The 25,985-nt window shown below is 38.6% G+C and overlaps 1 protein-coding gene across 1 annotated transcript in view; it reads left to right on the forward strand.

Annotated features, from left to right (window-relative positions):
- The window catches only part of Ttc6 (tetratricopeptide repeat domain 6), a 163,889-nt gene extending 140,815 nt beyond the window's left edge, over positions 1 to 23,074 (forward strand). Inside the window, exons 26-32 of the mRNA XM_048361981.1 lie at positions 3,494 to 3,613; positions 4,945 to 5,018; positions 10,818 to 11,028; positions 14,232 to 14,384; positions 15,585 to 15,755; positions 22,017 to 22,242; positions 22,912 to 23,074. Coding sequence (XP_048217938.1) covers positions 3,494 to 3,613; positions 4,945 to 5,018; positions 10,818 to 11,028; positions 14,232 to 14,384; positions 15,585 to 15,755; positions 22,017 to 22,242; positions 22,912 to 23,051 — 1,095 coding nt within the window. The 3' untranslated portion in view covers positions 23,052 to 23,074. The remainder of the gene's footprint in view (positions 1 to 3,493; positions 3,614 to 4,944; positions 5,019 to 10,817; positions 11,029 to 14,231; positions 14,385 to 15,584; positions 15,756 to 22,016; positions 22,243 to 22,911) is intronic.
- Positions 23,075 to 25,985: the final 2,911 nt, after the last annotated feature.

A 25,985-nucleotide genomic window follows, 5' to 3' on the forward strand; every position in this document is an offset into this window, starting at 1 on the left:
GGAAATTTGGTGAGATTCTTATCTCCAATTGATCATTAAAAATCTGAAAGAGGAGCTCAAGTGGTATAGCACTAACCTTAAGCAAAATAAGCTAAGGCCCTGAGTTCAAGCCCCAGTGTCAATGCACGCGCGTGCGCGCACACACACGCACACACTGCTGAATACCTATTATGTTATTATGTGTAGGTAGAACACTTGTTCTTGGTGAACATTGGTGAACACAATGAACTCTGCTTCCGTGGGGCTTAAATTTCAGCGAAAACAAATTCAATTTTAAACAGCCATCGATGCTCTGTGTTGGTGTCAGCAATCATTTGAGAAATTACCAAGTGGGAGGACGCTGCTGAATTCCTTCCATGCAATGCACTCACAGGAAAACGTGTATGGCAACGCACAGAGCATAGGACTGCAAACCCAGTGCCTGCCACTTAATAAAAAAATAGGAATATCCCAAACATTTGGCTACTTCAAATCTAACTGATGATTATTTTGATCCTAAAATATAAATCAAATTAAGAAAGAAGTAACTCTGAAGCCTCCCTTTGGCACTGATGAAGCAAGGCACAAGGAGTTGCTTTTAATTGTGAATGCTACATTCGAACAAAGAGGGAGTTGATCCTACTAACTGTGTTCTCTCTTTTCCTCTCTCTGCCTCTTTCTCTCTCTCTCTCCATCCTTGGGCTAGAACTCAGGGTCTAGTGCTGTCCTTGCCCTTCCTCCCCCTCCCCACAAGGCTATGAGTCTACCACTTGAGCCATAACTCCAGTTCCAGCTTTTTAAAAAAGCCTTTGTGTGTGTGTGTTGCGGGGGTGGGGTGGGGATAGTTTATTGGAGAAAAGAGTCTCACAGACTTTCTGGCTGTCTTTGAACCGCAATTCTCAGAGCTCTGCTTCCTGAGTAGCTAGGATTTACATGCATGAACCACCAGCACCTGGCTACTTTCTTTAAGTCACGATAGTTAGAATCAGGTAGTTCTGGTACACAAATCCATTTACCAAAGGAACTAGACCACTTGTGTTGACTGTCCTTTTTCATAATCAAAGAAAAACTGGAAAACATTTTTAAAGTTTCATAGAAATAAGTCCCATTTTATTAACATACTTCTCATGAATACACTATGACTCTATGTTCATAAGCAGTCTTCTGTAAAGGAGTGTGCTTCCTATGTAAGTGTCACCGGGAACTTAGATACCCCGAATAGTTTCCCAGTCCATTAAGCTTAAAGGTAATGATGGCTTTTCTATAGATTCCTGAAGAAATACATTAGGAATGTAACATAGAATTGCTAGCCACTTATATATATATATTTTTATTATCTTTAAGTAGTTGTACAAAGGAGTTGCCATTCACTGAAGCAGTTTACATCTTGACCACTTTGAAGTCTACACTGTGAATTAAAAATTTAGTTAGCCAGGCACTGGTGGTTCATGCTTGTAATCCTAGCTACTCAAGAGGCTGAGATCTGAGGACTGTGGTTCAAAGCCAGCTTAGGCACAAAAGCCCACTGGACTGTTTTCTCTAACCAGCAAAGATGCTGAGGAGCCATGGCTGAAGTGGTAGAACACCAGTCACGAGCAAAATGCCAATTAAGAGTGCAAGACCTGGAGTTCAAATGGCAGGACTGGAACAAAGAAAAAGAAGACAGCTTTCTGTTAACTCACTAGTCTCTAACTTCACTGGAAGGTGCTCATATAATGGGTCCATGTGTCAGAAATCATCTGGGTTAAGATATTTTAGATACACAGTTTTTTGATGAAGAATCTCAATTTGAGCAAAGAAATGGTTCTAGCTGACTTACATCTCCAAACTGTGTAGGCGAGTGTACATCCGAAAGAAACTTCAGAATATTTCTGTAAAGTTATGTCTGTGTAGAGAAGGAAATGATTCAAAAGCAGTTGATAATTTGACCTTCATTAAAAAGACATACCAGAAAGCAGAGCTGGGTGCCAGTGACTCATAGCTTTAATCTGAGGTATTTGTGAAGCTGAGGATTGGGGAGAAGGGGGGATTGCAATTCAAAGCCACGTTGGGCAGAGAAACCCACTAGAATGCAACTCCGTGGAGGCACACTGGGTGCAGCGGTGCTAGTCTGTAATCCCAGAGACTAAAGGAAGCCTACATTAAGTCACTGAATCCTAAGTTAAGTGTCAGTGGGAAGCAAGACCCTATTTAAAAAATACCCACTGAAACAGTGTTGAGGGTGTGAAGGCTCCAGTCGTAAAGCACCTGCCTAGCAAAGGTGAAAACCTGAGTTCAAACCCCAGTACCACCAAAAAAAAAAAAATTCTCAAAGGTGAACATATATTTCAACTCTAAGATTAGAAAAGTATGACATTGTAGGGAACACAAATAGGAATCAACACAAAGGGTGTAAGGGTAGCTGTGTGCAGAAGTAATACACAGCAAGCCATGGAGGCGTGTGTGTGAGAACTGAGGTGGAAGAAAAGGACAGATGACCTCTACAAGGAGCACATGACCTCTCCAAGAAGACCAGGCTTGGAAATGTGGATTGGATAATTGGAGTGACTTGAGGTTTAGAAATCTTTGGGGATTTAAAAGGAGTAACAGAAGCTGGGCACCAGTGGCTCACACCTGTAACCCTTGCTGCTCAGGAGGCTGAGACCCGAGGATGTGTTTGAAGCCAGCCAAGGCAGGAAAGAATGTGATAACTCTCAACTGTAACCTCTCTATACATTAGTTTGATAATAAAAATTTGAAAGAAAAAAAAAAAGAATGTGATACTCTCATCTCCAATTAACCAATAACAAGCCAGAAGTGAAGGTGTAGCTTAAGTGGTAGAGCACTAGCTTTAAGTGAAAAGTGGACTGCGCCCAGGTTCTCAGTTCAAGCCCCAGTACTAGCATGCAGACATGCATGCGCATGCGCGCAGACACACACAAGAATACACAAGAGTAACAGGAAGGAAGGAAGGCAGACATGCCGGCAGCAGGCAAGCGGTTAGCATCAGTGGCTGCTGCACTGAGAAATGAAGTGTGTGTGTGTGGGGGGGGGGGGGGTGGACGTGCAGAGGGATGGGGTACTCCTTGCTAGCTTTTACTGCTGAGAACTAAAGCAGGATACGAACTTTGGTGACTCTCAAACAATCATAGTATTGAAGATCAGATTTGGGGGTAAAAAAGCTACTGTATAATGAAGACATAGTCTAAAAAAGATATTGTGTGATGAAAATATAGAGGTGTGGATGAGGCCGAGTATAAAGAAATATTAGGGCCCAAAGGGAGGAGAGAGATAGGAGGACAGGAAAGTCCCAAGAATGAGGCAAAGATGATGCTACTAGAAGAAAAATGGGACACTTTGGGGAGAATACTGACCGAGAATGACAGTATCTTTGTTATCTCCAAGTCAAGTGAGGAACAAAACTCTAATGGGGATCATTATATGGGGGCTTTTCAAAACAATTTTCTTACAAAGAAAATAAGTATGAGCTATTAAAAATCCAGTAATCTCTATGCTGTAATTATTTTAATTTTAGGCATTAATAGATTATGGAATTGTGCTTCTTCTTGAGCCTGGAGAAACGCTGATGTTAAATACCTTCATTAATCGTGGGCTCATCTACACAGAGCTAGAGCAGTACAGCTTTGCATTAGAGGTGAGTGTAAAAACTCATGTGATTGTACACGTTCTCTTCTGAAACCAAGTGTTTTTTTTTATTACTGTGGTAATGTTCATGAGTGATAACTTTAGCAACAATTGAGATACTTAGAACGAGGACTCGAAGCTTTGCAAAAGATAAACAGATAAATAGCCAATGCATAAAAAAGACATTTGTCTACCCAAGGAACTACACATAAAAGTCAATTGTCTGGCAAATAAAACGATTTGTGCATCATTTACTCTGTTTGGCTATGCTCTTTCTCATTCTAAAATTTCTTTTTTTTTTTTCCCCACTGAAAATATTATCAGAATAAATGTGCTTCAAACAAGACAGGAAAACATTGCCTAGGATGAAAAACTTGGAATATGCTTTTTCCCCAACCCTCTTTTTAGCACTGGGGGAGGGAGGGGCGTTGAACTCAGGACCTTGGGCTTGCCAGGCGGGTACCCTGAACCACACCTCCAGCTCAAGAGAATGGGCTTTAAAATGAGTAGGAACAGGGATGCACGATTGTAACAGTTGCATGCACACTGAAAAGAAATGGGTGCTTTGAAATGTGTTGCGTTGTAGAATGAGTAAAATCCATAATTCTCAGGTACAACTTTAACTTCTTCTACAGTAACTTTAGACTTAAAATTAAGATATATGAAACCAACATTAAATAGAAATTTTTACTGAAATAGTGAGTTTTGTGTCTTCTTTTCTGAGGCATAGCTGCATAGTATTTCCTGTTCTCTCCATCTGCAAAGATGGCTGGTATTGACTTACTATATATGGAGGCTTCTTTGGGCCGTGTGCACTACGATGAAGTGCAACCTCAACATTTGAAGTCCTTTAGGCTCTTTGATATGTTGAAGAAACAACATTATGGGTTACCTAAGGTAGAGGAAGCCAAAGAGGTCTACGTATTTGGACACTGGATGGCTCATACCTGTAATCTGAACTACTTTGGAGGTTGCTATTGAGAGGATTATGGTTCAAGACTCACCTGGGAAGAAAAGTTTGACTTCTTAACCCATAGGTGGGAACAATCAAAAGTGTCTTTCATCCCAAGTTACACTGTAGGCTGGGAGGATTGTGGGTGAAGGCTAAGTAAGGCTTAGGCAGAAAACTTCCATAAGACTCCTTCTCTGTGGAAGGGAAGATGGACATATTTCTCAGTAGATGTGATGCTATAGGGGATATATTTAATATATACACATGTAATGTATATTTAATGCAATTATATGTTATGCTTATGATGGGTATTTTCGTGTGGAATGAGAGATTAAGAAAGCACATAAGTGATACCAAAAAGTTAATCAAAACTTTTAAAATGGTTTCAGGATTTTAAACAAGCTGCACAGATAAAGCAGAATAACGTGAGTCTTTGTCATGCTGCTGCCATGTGTCACCACAGGTAGGCCATGCCATTGTTGTCAAAGAGGAGCAAGCAAGGGCCCCAAACCTATAGAAACCACAGCCCACAGAGAAGCCAAAGGAGTGGAAGGAAAGGAGGAAAATGTGCGTAAAAGTGAGAGGCTGCCTATCAGTGGCTCACACTTGTAATCCTAGTTACTTAGGAGGCTGAGATCTATGGGTTGTGGTTCAAAGCCAAAGTCCCTGAGACTCTTTCTCGAATGAACCACCAAAAAGCCAGAAGTGAAGCTGTGGTTCTAGTGGTAGAGAAGGAGCCTCTCAGGGACAGTGCCTAGGCCCTGAGTTTAAGCCCTAGTACCAGCACAAAAATAAAGTGTGATCAGGGAAGACAAAAGAATTTCCTGCTTTGATGTGGAAGCCACCTGCAGTTAGCGTATTGGTGTATTGGTAACTCCCAGTTGCTCCCCAGTGACCTCCCCTAGTCAAATCAGCATGTGAATACAGCATCATGACCTTGCAGCACTCCGGACAGAGCCCATGCTCTAGGGAAGGGCTCTAGGGTAAGACAAGAACAAAATTATGTCTAGCATGAAATAGTTAAGCAAAAAATTAAGGAATTTCATTTGTTCATATACAAGGGTTGATTCTGTCCCATTTTCTGGGACAGAGGATGATTTAAAAAACAATACATTTCAAGACACAAATTTCATTTAAAAGCTAATTCAACAATAACAAGGAGTCTACAAAGGGCAGCAAAATCTACGGAGATACAACACTTAAGACATTATTATGTTTTTCTGAAGTGAACACCTACTTATATAAGGCTAAAATATAGAGGTTGATCAATTTAAAATATACTCAAATAACTATTCTTTGCTGATGATACTGTTCACATTTCTTTGTACATTTGACATCAGAAAATTAATTTTTGGTCATTTTGGCTTTAAAAGGGTAGAGAGAACATTCAGATGTTAGTATGGGATAAAATGTACTTGTTTAAGTAAAAGCTTACTTTTCACGAGAGAAACAAAGGCAGTTAATTTGAAGGAGAAAATTAGGATAATTCATAAATTATGTAGGTTAGGCTGTGTAAATATTCAATGTAGAGATAGGAAATAGCTTGAATTATTCAAGAAATTAACATTGTTTTCTGTCTTAGGACATACACACTATATCTACATTTTTCTTATAAGATTTAAGAGTTCTATTTTATTAACAAAATAATAGAGTAAATATCTTCAGGTGAAAAGGCCTAAACTAGTCTTGGGCCTTTCATTTTATACAGACAGCAAAACCATAGTCACACCATTCTGTATTTTTGTCCAGCAACCATGGTACAATCCATTTCATTCTGTAATTGTCATTCTTAAAAAGTGATGGAGTAATGACAGATGGGTTTATTTTGGTGGATATGTGTGCAGACCAAAAATGTCCAAGGTCATTGTATTCTGTTAAACTAAAAACAGACTCTAGGATTTCTCTCAACCTCTTTCCTCTGCTTAGTAACTATTCAAGGCAGAAGTTTATGTGTCAGTTCACAGTCGCTTTTCTGAAATGTAATAACTGTATATGTGGCAGAGCCTCCTTAAACTGATAGTATTTTGCAATTCCAAACAACCAACTTTCATCATCCCTCTCTGCTTTTCTTGAATAAAAGTAGAATTTAAGCCAACAGTAAAGCCCTAATTAACTGAGTTCTAATTCCAGGTCCAGTGAGTTTTAACTATTCAACAGAACTTAACTGTAGGGGTACTTAGTGATCAATATTTTTTCAAGAAAAATGTTTTTGCGTTTCAAGTTGACTTAGAATCAGCTCTGTGGTAACATGGTTTGTGATGAGAGGAGGACTTAGGTGTTTCATATTGAGGAAAGTACTTTTTTTTATCCTTTGGGAAAATTTACAAAAGGAATACATTTCTAAATTTTAGGGCTTTAATCTTTGAACTTGAGGGTTTGCAAACTTTTGAAGGATCCTTTGTGTCTGTCTGGTTCTTGCTCCTCTGGTTGCTAGGAGACAACATTCCTTAGGCTGAATATCCTACTCGTTGCCCAATTTCATCATCAACAGTATTACAGTTGAATTATCTTTCTGGCTCTCCTTATGAAAACCACCCTCATTTACAGAAACAAAAAAAAGTACAGGAGATTATATATCCCAAGTACTTTTCCCTTGAGTACATTTCTCTTCTTCTTCTTTGTAATTTGCATAAGATACGTTGAATCTGTAAGTCTCAAGCCACATTCTTTAGATGGGGAGGTATTTGGGATTTATTTGTACAGCTCCGCAGGGCACATCTGGTCACATATGTGATTAATGGGGGTGAGTGCAGTAGGCCTTTGTGTTTGCCTGAGCTGGTAAGCTCAGGATTATTCATCATTCGCAGATAGTAGAGTGAGAATCAAGAACCTTCCACAAGTGAAGACATTGCCTTAGGTTTTTTTTTTAATTTAATAAGCATATTTTATTTTAGAAAACCTTCTTGATGTCGTTTTCTATTTGTGAGTAGTGATGCTGAACCCTTCTAGCTCGGTCAACATGTACCTTGATGCAATATGGATGTTCTCTACAGTTCCCATTGGATTACTGACATATGATGACGTAACAGGAACTTTCACCTACAGGACACTGCGATAAACGCATCTCAGGAAAACTGAAATTGCTGTTACTGCAATGGTATCTCTCTCATGTTTTGCCCTTTTCCATTGGTATAGGAAACTACAGTCTCTCTTGGCAGCTCTGCCACCCTCGCTGAACTTGATTTTTACTCAGTAATTTTCATGTACTTTCAGGTGGCTTTAAAGATCCATTTCCAGCTTTAGGATTTACTAAGTCTAAGTAAACTAGATGGTCATTAAATTTAACTAGATAGAAATAGAAAAATAGTTTTGATCACTACCTCTTGTAATCTATAACTTACACTCACGTAGTGTGCCTCACTCATTATGCACTTTTGTAACCAACTAAGCTATTAGAAAGGAAAGATTGTATTCTGTAAACCATATATTAAAACACACACTCACAAGGATTTTTAATTTCTCCTTGGGAAAGAAGGGCAGCGTAAATGACACAATTTGAATGTCAATATAGTAGGAGCATTTACTGGGAAAATATGAAAAAAATATGTGTTGGAAATTTCAGCACATATAGTCACCACTGTAAGCAAATCTTTTGTGGAGTATCCAAAAATGCATTTTATCCCAAACGATGGTGGTGTGTTTAGTTTGGATAAACAACATTATATTGTGAGGAGACTTATTGATATAATACAGTCAGGCTGCCTGGAAAGACATCATGAGCCTATTAGTCAGTGAACTTTTGCTTCTTAAATAGTGCCAGTTATCAAGAGGAGTGCAATTTCATTGTAAACTACTTGAGGGAAATGGCCCTGTGATCTCTGATTAACAAACGCATGGAGTGAACTCAGAAGAAACAACTGGCCCAGAAATACAAATGCTGAGCTTTGCCTGTGAGACAGAAGAAGCCAAGCTTTCTAGTGTTGCAGTGTTAATTTTCTCCTTTCTTTTCTCTTCCTCCCTCTATCTCTCTCTTCTTCCCTCCCTCCCTCCCTTCTTCCTTCTGTCCTCCTTTCTTTCTGTCCTCCTTCCTTCCTTCCTTCCTTCCTTCCTTCCTTCCTTTCTTTCTTTCTTTCTTTCTTTCTTTCTTTCTTTCCTTCCTTCCTTCCTTCCTTCCTTCCTTCTTCTTCTTTCTTTCTTTCTTTCTTTCTTTCTTTCTTTCTTTCTTTCTTTCTTTCTTTCTTTCTCTCCCCCTCTTTCTTCTTTCTTTTTTCTCTCTTTTTTAAATTGATTTATTTATTGTCAAAGTGATGTACAGAGGGATTACAGTTTCATACATAAGGCAGTGAGTACATTTCTTATCAAACTTGTTACCTCCTCCCTCATTGATCTCCCATCTTCCTCCCTCCCCATGAGTTGTACAGTTGGTTTACAGCATATAGTTTTGTAAGTATTGCTGTTGCATTGGTTTGCCATTTACCTTTTGTCTTTCCATTTTGATGTTCCTCCTCCCTTCCCTACTTCTGATAAATGTATATACAACATACAGGGTGCCAAAATCAGTTACAGTGACATCAGGGGTAAAATAATGAGGGAAGAAAGACAGAAGAAAAAGGCATAATTTCACATAGTACCTTGAACATAACAACAACAATGATAAACCACTTATTTCTATAACTTGGACTTCATTTCACTTAGCATCATCTTATGTGTTCATATGGACATAGCTTCTCTCTCTCTCTCTTTCATGGCATTAGTCCAAGTTGAACTTAGGACCCCAAACTATGGTTTGGCTTCTTCACTCAAGGCTTTGTTCTACCACATAAGCCACACCTCTACTTCTAGCTTTTTTTTTTTTAACCTACAATTAATTGAAGGTAAGAGTTTCAAGGACTTTTTCTGCCTGTGCTGGCTTCAGACCATGATCCCCAAATCTCACCTTCCTGAGTAGCTAGGATTATACAAATGAGCCACTGGCTCTCAACAAGTTCTGCTTTTAGAGTTATCTTCTAGAAAAACACTTTGGGGTCTTGAAGTGGTATTCTCTCTACTTTCCAAGTAGCTGTGGTGATAAGCATGAGCCACTGGAGCTAGGCATGTTTACTGTATATAAATTCAACAAAATACAACATATACATATGTATATGTATGTATATTTTTCTGGTTATATACAAACTTTTCTTGTGGTGTGTATCATTCAGAGCCGTTTGAGTCTAGGCTGCTTCCTGATTCTAGAATGAGAAATGAAGCCAATGATTCTAGAATGATAAATGAAGCCAATTTAGAGCTGCAAAACTAGTTTTGTTGTAAATTTCTCTTTTACCTTTCTGAAGCACATAACTAGAACAGAGCCACTTTTCAGTTTCAGAATGAACTGTTTCTCAAGCACTGTGATCATATTGGAAAAGTTTCAGCCTTGAGCTCGTTTCTGATGACTTTCTGCCTCTGTAATAGATAATGCTAACTCCACACTTGGCGTTCTGTGATTACAATATCCAGCTTCAATTGTATACACTTTTAGGGTCGCCTCCTCTTATTTTTCTACTTACCATATAGAAATTTGGTTTCCTAAAAAGTACACTGTGTTAAGTGAAAAACTAAGTTAAAGAATACTCAGCAGGGAAGTGTTTTGGAACAGTGATGGCTTCATGAAGGAAGGGCACAAATTTGGGGAACATTGTTTTAAGAGAAACTCTTCAGTAATAGCTATGAGAAGACAGTTTCTAGCACACTCATCCTGAATTCCATGTATTTATTATTGTTATTATTATTATTATTATTTTTGTCAGTCCTGGGGCTTGGACTCAGGGCCTGAGCACTGTCCCTGGCTTCTTTTTGCTCAAGACTAGCACTCTACCACTTGAGCTACAGCACCACTTCTGGCCTTTTTCTATATAGGTGGTGCTGAGAAATCGAACCTAGGGCTTCATGTATATGAGGCAAGAACTCTTGCCACTAGGCCATATTCCCAGCCCTTGAATTTCATGTATTTAAAAAAAGACATACATTAGTAAAGTAGTGATGGATATTGTTAAATATTGAAACCCATTTGAGAAGTAATAAAGAGGATGGGGGAGGGTCTCTGAACTAAGTTGGTTCTCAGGCATGCTGAAAAAAATTAGCCCAAATTGCATGGTCAGGCTCAGGTCTGAGCAGCATGCTTATCTTTTGATAGGGCGTTTGAGATAACCACCAGCTCGCTAGCTGTCCTGTAGGAGCTAAGTCTGTTTTCAGTGCAGACTACACAGAAAAACACAGTAAGTTACCAGAAAGCATCAATTCGCTGGAAGTGATCAATATTTTCTTCATCCCCCCCCTCCCCCAGAATTAAAGAGTTTGAACAAGCCGTCTATTTCTTTAGCTGGGCTCTTAAAATTAACTCCCGTTTTCTGGATGCTTACATTGGGAGAGGAAATTCTTACATGGAATATGGATTTGAGGAAGCCACCAAGCAAGCTCAGAAGGATTTTACGACAGCCCTGCATCTTAATCCAGCCTACACAAAGGCCAGAATTAGTCTGGGCTATAATTTGCAGGTAATATTACAAAACAGCATTTTGATCACAGGAAGCATTGTTTGGACAGGAGAAAGAATCTGTTTGTCTCTCTACTGGTGATAGAGCTAATGGTGTTTCTTTGGGTAGGAATGCTTGGCTTTCCCTTACTTTTATTATTCAGAGCCACAGTGGGAATGAGGGCTTTGACCACATTCAGGAAGCCCACCTGGACTATTCTGGAGTCTTAATGTCTGCACCCCTCATTACCTTTACAAACAACTTAAAATGGAGCTGAATTTCACATGTAAAAACCTGGCTTTGTATTTATATAACTAGCTTATATGTTGGCTCTGTAGGCTTGTCCTAGTGAATTAGTAAAAAAAAAAATAGTCAAGCAAATAACACTGAGAATTTTCAAGTGAATTCCTACCATAGTACTCTATGTCAGGCAGACAAGTTTCTTGGGATGTCTAAATCCAGTCATGTTCCATGAGTCAGCTGCCTAGAACTGGGAGTGAGGACAGCTCTTGACAGGCATTTGTCCTTTCAGCAAGCTGGAAGACAGCTTTGCCCAATGAGGCCAAGCAAGTTTCTCAGTGGCTTCTGGGATTGAATTTTGTAACTCATCGAGCTATTTGCTTTAGTAAAAGATTCTTGGAATAAAATACTAAGTGTGCTATATTTTCCATGAGACAAAACAGAATAATTTTAAGACTTCTTTCATAATCTGTTCTAATTTTCAGAATTGTAAATATGGGTTCCACTTCTTATAATCCATAAAATTTTCTGTTAATAATCTGCCATTAAGCTTGCTTTTCTTTCACTGAGAATATGAGCAACTCTGCCTGATCCAAGACCTCTGATACTAGAAAGGATAGAATTGGTATTTGTAGAGAGGTAGGTCAAGAATTCACTAATCAGTGAAATAAGATTACCTTCTGAGAGGTAAACACAAAATTAGATATTATTGGATGAGAATTGAGATTTGCAAAGTCTTTAAAATAGACAAGAATGACTCCAAAACCGCAAGTGAGGCATCTGATGGTTCGAATTGAATGTCGCTGCATCACTAGGCATTTACTGAGCATGTAACGCAGGGCAGGAACTACTCATAGCCGGAGTGGGGTGATTGCAGTGAACAGCATGTATTTGGTTTCCCTGGGAGCTTAATTTCTAGCTGAGAGACAGAAGCAACCATATGAATAATTATTTGATTGTAATTGCGTTAACAACAACAAAGAAAAAGAACTTTTTAGTGTAAAAGAACCTAGCTTTGTTGGAAGTCTTAAAGGGCTTTGTGAAAAATTACCATTTATGTTGAAGTATGAAAGCAGTAATTAGTCACAGGCAGTGGTTGGGACTAGGATGTGGTGTTCTAGACAGAACAGCCACCAGCAAATCTTACAGGAGAGAGCAGAGAGCCAGGGAGTGGGTGTGTGGCTCAAGTAGTAGAGCATGTGTGTGCTCATCAAGAATGAAGCCATGAGTTCTAACTTCATTACTGCCCCTCTCCTAGAAAGAAAATCAAATCGATACAATCAAACATGAAACGAAGTCTGACATCTGGAAGATCAGTGAGTCGAGGGAGTTAGAAGGTTATGGACAAGGAGAGTGGGTGAGACAGGCTAGAGGATTAGACAAATGCTGGCATTGCAAAGGTGCAGTCTAGTTAAAATAGAAACAGCATTAATCAGAGAAGAGGAAGGGAGCGCAAATACAGCAGTAATGTTCAATATACAAATGTGAAAATGGAATCAGGTACCTTGGGGGGATGGGTGGTGTTGAGGGAGGAATGAGGGAGAATGACAGACGGGGTAACTTTAGTCAAGATGCATTGTACTCATAAAGTGTTAGGCTGAATTGAAATCCCTTTATACAACTACTATATATATGTATGCATATATATGCATATGTATGTACATATGGATATATACTTACTTATATAGATGAAAAGACAATGGAATAGATTAAAAAAAATCAAGTTTGCATTTTCTGAAGATCTCATTAAGTAGGTAACCTAGAAAAGGATTGGAAAGCATGTCAGTATAAGCTGTAAGTATCTAAAATCTGCCCAAGGGAGAGAGAGCGACAATGTGTTCAATAACTGCAGATTCCACTCAGGATATACAAGGGAGCACCACCGAGTTGTCAGGAGCAAATGACAGAGGGAAACCTATTTGTTGGTTTCAATTTAATATTCCAATAAGTGAACCCTAGTTTGCCTGCTTCCGGGCTTATTAAACAAACGTGTGAGACATGGTGGATTTCCTAGTCGCTTACTCAGAGAGAGAAGGAAGATTTGCCAGTTAGCACACAAGATCTGGTTCCCTGAGTGGTCTTGTTGTGGTTTAGTTTTAGGGGAGGAGCCCTGGGCTCAGCTTGATTAAAGTGAGTCAGCCTCAGATTCTGGAAGCGTGGGTTTTGAATCAATGAGAAGAAAGCATGGAGGCAGGACCATGCTGAATTAATTTCTCACATATTTGCTGTGGTGAGGTGCTTAGTTGCTAGTTGAAATTCTCCAGAAATTATTCATATATCCTTCTAAAAGTGTTGTACCTTGCTTGACTGTTTTTTTTTGCTTGCTTCCTTCCTTCTTTCCTTCCCTCTCTCCCTCCTTCCCTCTCTGCCTCCCTCCCTTCCTGCCTCCTTTCCTTCCTTCCTTTATTTTTTTCCCTTTTTGTTGTAGCTGGCACTAAGTTTGGTATAGATATATGCTTGGTAGATATATGCATTGTCCACGGAATATGTATAGTGGTCCTAAAATTCCAGATGCTCATGCAATTTATAAAAATAAAATTTAGACTATTAATTTATTTCCTTGTTTATGCAGCGCGCAATAATTTTACTTTGTGTGTTATGCACATTTTTTATATAAAAACATAAAAAGATTCTGTGCCAAGTGAATAAAACCAGTTCTTGCCTGTGTGTGTGGCACTCAGTGTAACATTTTTTAGCCATTACCCAAAGCTCTGGAGTCGGACATGGTGCTGTGATTTTATTTTGTCTAAGATTGGTATAGGAGATGATTTTATAATTGAATTTGTTTTAATTAATTAAAATTTCATCACAAAACTCAGAGGTAATTAATCAACTGAATGCACTCACAATGTAACCTGTTTTCTTGCTTAAGATAACCTCAGGTTTCATGTGCTCTTACCAATGATTTTAAGTGAGTGAGAATCATAACCATTTGTCCCATTATAAAATATTTTTTATTTCATGAAACTGGAAAATTATCTTAGGCCCAAGGAAAATTCCAGAAAGCTTGGAACCACTTTACCATTGCCATAGAAGTTGATCCAAGGAGCTATCTAGCCTACGAGGGAAGAAGTGTGGTCTGTCTTCAAATGGGTGATAATTTTGCTGCAATGCAGGATATTAATGCTGCTTTAAAGGTAAAAGTCCACTTAGATGACATTATTATTAGCATAAATGAATACCACTTATGGACAGGCCCCAGTAAGAAGTTCTCTGTTACGTTTTGAAATTGACTTATGTAGAGAACTTTCTACATTTTCCTGTTTCCCACCTGTGTGATTTTTAAGGTAAAGAGTGGCTTGTCAATTTCATAATCTAGATGTACTCAGAAAAAAGGCTTTCTTTGATGGAAGTGTGGCTCAGTGGTAGAGCTCCTGCCTAGCATTTGTGATGTTCTGAGTTCAAACCTCAGTACCCTATAAACATTGATTCCTTTCTCTAAATGCAGCTTATAAGTATAATGAAACGTCCATATTGTTTTGTTGATGGGATTTGATGGCCTGTAATCCTAGCTAATCAGATCTGTGATCTGTGCATTGTGATTTGAAGCCAGCCTGAGCAAGAAAGTCTATGAAATTCTAGTCTCCAATTAACCAGCAAATAGCCAGAGTGGAGGTGTAGCTCAAGTGGTAGAGCCCCAGCCTTGAATGAAAATGCCAAGCAAGAGGGTCAAGGCCTTGAGGTCAAACCACAGTACTATCCCTGAGTTCGAGCTTGATTACTGGTACATGCACACGTATGCGCACATGTACTTGTGTGTGTGTGTGTGTGTGTGTGTATGCACTTGCTTGCACCAGTTCTTTTTTATCATATAATGTCATGAAAAATATAAAAACAAGGTTTCATGGAATCAGAGAAAGGACAATGTAAATCCTCAGATTCTTGGACTAAAATAGCAAATCTAAATCTCACATTTTAAATTCAATCGCAGAAACGTCTGTTCTCTCCGTATTTTTGAAGTTTTGTGTCTGCAGATTTGAGTCGATTTCATGTGTAAGAAAAGCAAAAGGATACCTATGCATAGGTCAGATAAGCATGCTCACTATCCAGTTTAACTTATCCTCACCTTAAGCAGATAAACTTTCCTCATGTGGCTGTCCCTTGGTAAGGATCTGAGTAAAAATAGTTTTTATTGCAATCAAGTAAACAGAAACATTGACATGAAACCAATTTCCAACCAAGCCCTTTCTCAAAATATTTTCTCTAATGGGGTTTTACCTGCGCTCTAACATTACTGGTTTCCCACAAGCAGATTTCCTGACATACATTTTCACAGACATGAAATCAGAAATGAATCTTATTCCCAGATGCTCAATACTCCCGTGCTTGTATTCCAGATCAATACTACCGCTGAGTTCTTAACAAATCGTGGGGTGATTCACGAGTTTATGGGTCAGAAACACAATGCTATGAAGGACTACCAGGCGGCAGTGTCTCTGGACCCCACGTATTCCCTGGCTTACTACAACGCGGGCAACATCTACCTTCACCACAGGCAGTTTTCCCAGGTAACACGCATCTTCTTGTATATTTTCTTTTTGCCCTGAAGTGCTCCATACATAGATGGTTTGGTTTATGTGGTATTGAAACACAATCCCTTTCCTCTCTTAACTAGTAAATCATTAGCTCCTTTTTAGAAATAAATAATGTTCTTAGCTACTCAGGAGGCTGAGATCTGAGCATCACTGTTTATTTATATTTTTATTTTTGGCAGTCCTGGGGCTTGAACTCAGGGCCTGAGCACTGTCCCTGGCTTCTTTTTGCTCAAGGCTAGCACTCTGCCACTTGAGCCACAGCACCACTTCTGGCTTTTTCTATATACATGGTGCTGAGGAATCGAACCCAGGGCTTCATGTATACGAGGCAAGCACTCGACCAGTAGGCCATATTCCCAGCCCAGCATCACTGTTTAAAGCCAGTCTGGATGGGAAAGTCTGTGAGACACTTATTTCCAATAAATTACCAAACAAAAACAAAAGAAATGGAGCTGTGGCTCAGGTAGTAGAGTGCTAGCTTTGAGCAAAAGAAGCTCAGGAACAGGGCTCAGGCCCTAAGTTCAAATCTTAGGCATAGAACACCCCCACCACCCCAAACAATGTTTATCCATCAAATGCTATTACTGGTCTAGATTTATTCTCCTTTCATCATCTCCTTTCAAGTATTCAACATTTGTCAGTGAACATTATTTGGATTTCCTGAGAGGAAATGTGGCCATTTTCCTTGCCACATCCGTTGTCACCTATTTCTGCCTGGAATCCTTTGCTCTCTTCCCCACTTAGACTTCTTTCCAGAACTTCTTCATGACAGGCGGATCTAACTCTTTTCATTTATACCTTTTATAAACGTCAGACACATGAGCACGACAAAGTAAAGAGACAGGATATTTTAAATCTGATTGTGTATAATCCCTTAACCCCTTTCCATTTCTATTTAGAGTATCTGAAATAAAAGTGTTGGGATCTTAGGTAATATATATTTACAAATATATTTTTAAATGGTTATTAAGATTAAGTTTTTAATTTTAATTACAGTTTTATTTAAATTGTATTGCATTAGCACGATTCAAACTCATACATATTCTGAAAATGGGTTGTTATTTATCAAGAAGTAGAAGTTGCCTTTCAGCAAAGTAGTATATGAATATAATGCGTCTTGATGAATGTCACCCCTTTCAGAGACTTTTAGTTTTTAATATTTTGTCTATAATTATTCTTTTCTCTGCTGTCCTTTATCTTATCACATTTTTATCTTTCTGCGTCGATAACTAATTTATTTATTGGTACTCTTTCATTTATATTGTGATAATTAATTAACTTTTTCTAAGCTCTGTTTGGCAGTATGCCATATATTTTGTTCTATCGTCTGTGTTTCTATAGTTGTTTGTTTTTGATATATATATATATTTTTTTTCTTTTTTTTTACACAGATGCTCCAGCTCTTTTGCTGGGCTAGTGCTCCACCACTTGAGACAAGCTTTTTTGGACATAGAGACTTTTGGACTCATAGACTTTTCTCCTCATTTTGTTTTTGAGCTACTCAGATTTGCCTTCTGAGTAGCTAGGTTTACAGACATGGGCCACTTGTGCCTGGCAGATCTGTAGTTATTTTTTTTTCTCTTAAACTTGAGCAAAATCCACATAAAATAAAATTTACCATTGTAACCATTTAAAAATTTATAGCTCAATTTGTATTAACCACATAGTCTGTCTTTGATTTTTCAGAAAGTTTTTTTTTCTGAAGTATAGGAAAGTTTAGTTTTGCTCTAGTGACTTTGTATAAAAACTCTCATATTTCTCACTCCTCATTTGTTTATTTTTCAACCATAGCAAAAATATAACCCCTTGTCATTTTACATGAGGGTGTAAATCCGTAACCCTCACCTTTGTGTTTTTCTTTTGTTTTCTAGACAGTGTCTCTGCTTGTATCCTAAGTTGGCTTTGAGCTGGCGTAACCTCTCTCTCTCTTTCTCTTTCTCTCTCCCTTTCTTCCCTCCCTCCCTCCCTCCCTCCCTCCCTCCCTCCCTTCCTTCCTTCCTTCCTTCCTTCCTTTCTTCCTCTCTTTCTCTCCTCTTTCTTTTTCTTACCTTTTTCCAGTCCTGGTCTTAAACTGAGGGCCTGCACACTGTCCTTGAGCTTCTTTTGCTCAAGGCTAGCACCCAACCACCTCAGCCACAACACTACTTCTGGCCTTTTCTGTTTATGTAGTACTGAGGAATTGAACCCAGGGCTTCATGCATGCTAGGCCACCACTCTACCACGAAGCCACATTCCCAGGCCTCAAAGGTGTAATTTTGTAAATTTTGAATGAGGATGTCATTGCCATGTCAATAGACAGCTAAGTTTTTTTCCCCCTGGCTGACAAGCTAAAGTCTAAGCCTTATTAATTTTAAATCCCTCTGTCTGCTTCCTGGAAATATTTCTTCCCATTGTAAAGTTAGTTAATGAAATGAAGACAAGTAAAATACTCATTTTTGTTTTCATGTTGAAAATCCAGACAATTAGGGAACCACTTACCTTTTAAATTTATTTAATAACTCTGTGAGAATGTCTTGTGCAAAATTATTTGTTTAGATCTACAGTACAGTGAGATATTAAAAGATTAGGTATGACTCTAGTTGCTTCATACTTTAGACACAATACCTGGGCCAATATTTCATCTCAAATGTATTCTATTCTCTGTCTGGACACACTGGACACCATGCTTTATTGTGCACATTTCCTCTAGAAATAAGCAGGTTTTCATTTATATGTCCCATATTCAACTATGCTGCCATATTAGACCTCTGTATGGCTCTATTTGTGCCTGCCTCTCCTCTCTGCAGTGATTGCTGAGAATACAGGAAGGAAGATGTAAGCTCTAGGGAAGTGGCCCCTCATCTCTGGGGGGTTGAAATGGGTATGAGCTGGGTGCTTGTGGCTCGCGCCTGTAATCCTAGCTACTCAGGAGGCTGAGATCTGAGTATCACAATTTGAAGCCAGCCAGGGCAAGAAAGCCCATGCGACTCTTATCTCCAGTAAACTGCTCAGAAAAAGCCAGAAGTGGCATTGTGGTTCAAGTAGTAGAGCACTAACATTGAGCACAAAGAATCTCAGGGACAGTGCCCAGGCCCTGAGTTCAAGCCCCAGGAACACCTCCCGCCCTCTCCCCCCCAAAAAACTATGTAGAATCTGACATTCCTTTATTCTTTAGTGACCTAGTGATTTAAAACCACATTTGGAGGAGTTATTTGCATACATTTGGAACTCCCAATGACCTAAAAAATAATTGCATATACTCTAATTAATTTATTACAGATATGAGGGCATCACACCAATTGTTAAAAATTTAGGGCCTCTTATTACTAATTGCTTTACCTTTGAATTGCTTCATACTCCTTATACTTCAAGTAACTTCATTACGTTCATAGGTTTTCAATTTTCCAAGTAATATATTCTGGAAGCTGTAATATAATAGCAAGTTACATTATTCAAAGTTAAGTGATTACTGGTGTTTCATTGACTTCTCTTCTTTTAGCTAAGATATACAGTTGTTCCTCCCGGCTGAAGTCATGTTTTTGTGATGTAGAATTGTCTAGCTTTTATCAATCAGTTGTCAGTGAATTAAAGTGAAGAATGTAATTCTTGGAGTCATTCTCTTGCTTCATTTCTGATGTCTTAGTGCAGCCTTCTCTTTAGGAGTGAATTCTCTTTAAGCTCTTCACACACAGATGTCAATCCTGTCCCCATGTAATGGTTCTTGAATTGCACATAAATGTAGCATAGAGCAACTACCACCAGGGATGAGAAGGCTTATACAATCTTGCTAGAATTACCCCTTAAAAGTCAGAGGAAGCAAAGTTTATAGAGAATTACCTGGAGGCTGTGTTCTCTCTTTATAGCCATTAGAAGCAAAGTAATAAACCAATAGTTGTTGATGGAATCTACTATATTCTGCATGCTGTTCTCACTACTTTATGTGTTAGCTGGCCTCATTCTTACTGGAAGTAGATTTTTGTTTATTACCTTTGTTTTACAGAATGAGGACATTGATATAATTAGAGCTTCAGAAACTCACCAAAGGTAGAGGCAACATTTGAACCTCAAAAAATAACTGGAGAGAAAACAATCACCAAGGTTGGAGTAAGATGAGTGAGACAGTATCTCAAGGGCATAGAGCATTTTAAGTAGGAAGGAGAGATGAAGAAGGTCCACTCCACAGAGATACATGGGAAGATATGACTGGAAAATGTCCATCCATAACCTTAGCCAAAGCAGAGCTTGTGGAATAGAAGGAGATAGGTAGGAGGCCAGGTGGGAAGAAATCAACTGGCAAATGACTGGAGAAAGCAAGTTGTAGTGTGAAAAGTCTTTCCCTTAAAGTAGGAACCAAATATTCATCCATCAGAGTTAGAGATGAGAGGCCTAATGAGTGGGGGAATGTGTAAGCAGCATTCAGTCGATTTGTGATGAAATGGTAAATTAAACATCATTGCCATTTATTGCATATCAGCATTTAATTAAAATACAATAAAAAACAAAGTGTTAGATTTCTGGAGTGCTGTTGGGAGAGCATTTCCACCAAGCAATGTCTGTTAACAGTGAAGAAATCAGCCGAAGTCCCAGGTGTGGGAACTACTGAAATCTTTGGTTGAACTAGTACATTCTTTCCAGATAGGCTTCTGCATTTGGAAGCTAAAGACTGAGGAGCTGGTGTGTGTAAGGTAAATTACGGGCTGCTAAATGAAATCCCCGAGGCTTATCGGAAATTCTGGTTTCTTTTTTAACCAAACTGCATCTGTCTTAGTTTTTATGTTTAAACCTGAATTTGATGACAAAATATGAATATATTAATAATATAATATAAACATATATATTAATATATCTTTAAGTAGTTGTACAAAGGAGTTTTCATTCCACAGAGCAGTTTATGAATACAGTGTATTTTAGTCTTATCCCTTTCAACACTCTGATCCATCCCTCCCAACCCACCCTAGAGTCTGATTATCTCAACAAGCTGATTTTTCTTTTCTTTTTTCTTTTTCTGTTTTTTTTTTTTTTGCCAGTCCTTGGGCTTGAACTCGGGGACTGGGCACTGTCCCTGAGCTCAAGGCTAGCACTCTACCACTTGGGCCACAGCCTCCACTTCCAGCTTTTGTGTTTATGCTGTACTGAGGAATTGAACACTACCACTAAGCCACATTCGCAGCCCAACAAGTTGATATTTTTCCCTATAACTTTTCAAGTGTAACTGAGTTTTTGTGCTTTTGGACAGTGTTTAGAATTTTCTCTTGATGATTCACTTATCTGTTCTTCCCTTATTCTGTTTACACATATAAAATATTATTATCTAGGGCTAGAAGAACAAAGCCTAGTGGTAAAGTGCTTGCCTCGTATACATGAAGCCCTGGGTTCGATTCCCCAGCACCACATATATATAGAAAAATCCAGAAGTGGCACTGTGGCTCAAGTGGCAGAGTGGCTAGCCTTGAGCAAAAAGAAGCCAGGGACAGTGCTCAGGCCCTGAGTTCAAGCCCCAGGACTGGCAACAAAAACAAATAAAATATTATTATCTAATTTGCATTTCATCTTCTGTTTGGTCTTTCCTAATTTACTTTTCACCTTTTAGTTGTTTTGTTCTGTTCAGGGATGTGAAATGTAATGGTCGGCTGGGGGAACATTTCACAACGTTACAGAGGAATATTTTTATAGTCAACATTGCCTAGTATTGCTAATACATAGTGTTATGGTTTAGTGTTATGGTTCCAAAGCCATGAGTGCTAAAGGCTTTGTCATGAACCAGTGGTTCTGTTGGGCAGTGGAGGAATTTTTAGGAAGTGGGGCCCAGTAGAAGGAAGTGAGGTCATTAGGGCATTCCTGAAAGAGGATACTAAGACCCTAAATCCATTCCCTCTCTCTGCTTCCTGATTGTCATGAGATGAGCAGCCTCTCTGTCAGTCTCTTCTGCAGACCCTCAGTAGCAGGGCCAAGTGATCACAGCCTGCCACCTTTAGAACAGCCAGCCCAAGTGGCTCTCTTCTTCCTTTAAGTCAATCCCTTCAGGCATTTCAGTACAATGACAGAAAGGTGACTAAAATACAAGGCAGAAACAAAAACTGAGCCAACTTTTGGTTGCGTTTGTTGTTCTTTATCTTTTCTATAGAAGAGACACATCTGTATTGGAGATGAAGGCCTCCCATTGACCCATCATTGGTCAATCTTATAAAAGAGCTTCAAATTCTGATGGCTGCCAATTAAAGTAGACTGAAAGCATTTATTTTTAACATTTTATAGGCCAGTGACTACTTCTCGAAGGCTTTGAAGTTTGATCCAGAAAATGAATATGCGCTCATGAATCGAGCTGTTGCAAATACAATATTAGAGAAATATGAAGAAGCACAGGAAGATTTTTCACGTCTAATTAAATGTTGTTCCTCTTGGGCTGCCGTATATTTTAACAGAGCACACTTCTATTGCTGTTTAAAGCAATATCAATTAGCTGAAAAAGACCTTTCTCAAGGTATAGTTTGGTAAAATCATAGTAGTTGATATACTCCCTTTTTATAGATTACAAAAGAGAAAATGTTTGTCTCCATAAACTTATGCAACAATCCATGAGTCTAGATATAATGCCTTTCATATAATATACATTCCTTAAGAATTTCTTAACTTTAAAGAAAAGAATATTGATTGCAAAATGGGGAGACTACTCGGGGAGGAAGCCAATGGAAAGGGGCATGGCATAAGAGAGAGGCTGACTATGATTGAATCATTTTGTCTCTATATATGGAAACAGAATAATAAAGCCCATTAAATTATTTTTGAAAAGGGAAGAGGGAAGAAGAAAGAATAATGGAGGATGTAAATTTAATCAAAGTGCATATTAACATGTATGGAAATATTGCAATGAAATCCCTTTGCACAATCAATATATGCTAATACAAAACTTTGGTAAACTTGGATATAAAGAATTATTAGGAAACCACACATAAGCAATGCCAACCTCTCAAAGAATGACATTGTACCACTGTGGTTTCCTAAATTAACGTGTGTGTGTGTGTTATTGCATTTGAAGCAAAGTACTTTCAAAAATAATATTAGAACTCTTGTAAAATGTTTATCTTTAAAAGCTGAGATTATTTTTGAGTGTTTATACAAACATATCACAAAGTTTATGTTTGTTTTTCAGCCTTGGATTTGAAGCCTGATGATGCTCTAGCCTACAGACTCAGAGCAGACGTTCGTGGTAAAATAGGTCTGGTTGAGAAAGCTGTAACTGACTATAACCAAGCTCTGGACTTTGAAAGATCAAGCTACGGGTGTCCATAGACTGCATTAAAGTTTCTATAAGAGTTTACATGGCCTTTCTTCTCACAACTGAAATACATTTGTTGTTTAGAAATCTATACCACCCTTGTTATTGTGCCCAATAGACTTGGTATTCCATATGACCTTTTACTATATTTAACAAAATAACATGTTTACACTGTTGTACATGTATATGACATGAAATGAATTTCTTCAGAAGATGCAGGGTATAAATGGGAATGTTTCTTAAGGACTATTAACATTTAAAGTAAGAGAATTTCCTTTGGAGTACCACTTGATTATAGACAAAATGTCATCTAACTTTTCATCAATTTCTATTCATAATGTATTCAACTGCATCTAGATTAAAAAATAAACATAAACTGATGACTTTATAAAGCAATATTATGTATACTGGCCTATACTCATATGTTCCTAACAAATAAATATGTTTTTCTTTTGCATGGTTGCTTGTCTTCTAGGATAGCATCTATGAAGACTTAGGTAACCTGTATCCCAGAGATAACCCTTCTGCTGTGTGTGTGTGTGCGTGTGTGTGTGTGTGTGTGTGTGCGTGTGTGTGTGTGTTGATCCTAGGGCTTGAACTCAGTGCCTGTATGCTGTCCCTGAGTGCTTTTGCTTAGCGCTGGCATTCTACTACTTGAATTACAGTTCCACTCCTGACTTTTTGGCGATTGATTGCAGGTAGGAATCTCACTGACTTTCCTGCCTGGGGTTGGCTGAAGTCGTCAGATCTCATCTTTCTGAGTAGTTAGGATTACTGATATGAGCCACTGGTGCCTAGCTCCTTCTGCTTTTTTAGTTTAAATTTCATAAGTATATGAATAAATACAGATTTCAGAAATTATATATGTAATATGAGTGTGTATTCACTTGTAATGAGGACTTCACAGCAGTTGATAAGTAAAACCAAATTGCAACAGTGAAAGGTTCTTTGTGAAATATTTCTGAGGTATGTTTGAGTTAGCAAAGAGCACCTTCCCTTTTTCCTCACTGACAATAACAGGGCTTCTTGATGTTTGATTCATTCACATTTGTTTTCATTCAGTGTTCTTTTCTCTGGTTTCTTCTTCCTGTACATCTCTAGGACTTGAGAGGCCTGCTTTCATTGTGGTCAGGCATTTGGAGAGAACACTCCTTTCTTTTCCCAATTTGTTAGCTACTGCGGGGATGCTTCACACTGTTTCGGGATACTTTTCCTGGAACGATAAGTAGGTCTATGTGAGAACTGGCTATTCTTTATTCAAGTTGCCTCAGAAGGTGGTCACATCAATATGTGATTTTGGATCCTCTTGCACTTTCTGGTTTCCAGATCTTAGCTGTAGGTTAGATTCGGACTGATCTCATAGACAGACACTCTCCCCTTGAGGTAGTACATATTTCTTCCCTACTGGCCTGGGCTTCTCTATTACTTGCTAAGATGCAGGCCCTGAGGGATTGTCTCTGAACAGTTTCTATTCATTGCAGATGTACAGGAGACTGTACTTCTGTCATATACATTTTTGATGATGGAACTCCATTGCTTGGTGGACTATCCCAAGATATTCAACTTGTATAGATTACTGGAGAATAGTCTTGGGTTCTCATCCTTCTCTGTTCTATTCCTCCTCCTCTTTTTTTCTAAAATCCCTACCATTCTTCCTTTCCTGGGTTTGAAATTCTTGATTAAACAGTAGCACAAAAGCATTCATCTCAGGCTCTGTTTTCTTGGGGGAACCGAGGCTAAGCCCACTACTCTTTATTTATTTTTCTAATTGCACACAAGCACTTATAACATGAGACAGAATGTGATCATTATTGAGGTATGATACACACAAAGGGCCACAGGACCAAACTGGCCATCAAAGAGCTAGTGATGTCTGACAGGTCACAATGCTGACAACCCCTCAGCCGCCACAGCTTCCTGACACACTGAGTGTCCTACTGCAAGCACCTATCTATGCTGCCCACAAGAGACTTTTCTCATAGTCCAGGTCCAAGACCACGGTCTGACCCATTTCTCCCTTTCCCTTGACCACACTCCCCATTTTCCAGTACCTGTTTTCTGGTGTTTATTTTGTTGGACTGGGAGTTAGCCTTTCTAACAAATTACATCATTTGAATTCTTGCCTGAAAATACAGAATTTCCGTTAATACATTGTGTATACTTGCATCCAGCCCCGAAGTCCTTACGAGTACATTATAAATTAGTTAGAGCTTCCACATATGAGAGAATACATACGAGGGAAAACATTTCACCTTTGACTCTTTGGGCCTGACTTACTTTACTTAACATGATCTTTTCCAAGTCCATTTCTTTGCAAATGTTGTAATATCATTCTTCTTAATGGATGAGTAAAATTCCATTGAGCATATATATCACATTTAATCAATTTATTTGTCTATGTAGGATCATGGACTAAGCCTTTCTTGGAGCTAGTAGTTACTGTGCACAATTTTTGGTTTCCTAGCTTTCTCTTTCTTCATGGCAGAGCAACATCTAGGACATTGACTAACAAAACATTTTTTATTACATTGAAAAAACTCTGGGAGTGAGATTTTATTGTTATGTCATGCTAAGAATGTGACCTGATTCCTAGGCACCAATCACCATATACTTCTTATTTACATGCATTTGGGGAACATTTACTTCACAGAATTCTTGCTTGATGGGCACAGCTGGAGAGTAACCCAGTGAAGGACGGGGAAACATCTAATGGCTGTGGAGAGGAGCGAGGGAAGGAAAGCATAAGGTGACTGGTGCCTAGACCAGTAGGTCAGATACACAAGCAACAGTCTGATGCTTGAGCATCCCAGTTTACACGCTGAGCCTGTCATAACAAAAAAACTTACTCCAGAGTTTCTCCAATGTCATAAAAAATGTGTTGTTAGTCAATGTCTTTGAATCACGATTTCTAAAAATAATGCGAACTTTAATGGCCATATACCTTGAGG

The sequence above is a fragment of the Perognathus longimembris genome, chromosome 14 (genome assembly GCF_023159225.1).
Source record: "Perognathus longimembris pacificus isolate PPM17 chromosome 14, ASM2315922v1, whole genome shotgun sequence".
NCBI lineage: Eukaryota > Metazoa > Chordata > Mammalia > Rodentia > Heteromyidae > Perognathus > Perognathus longimembris.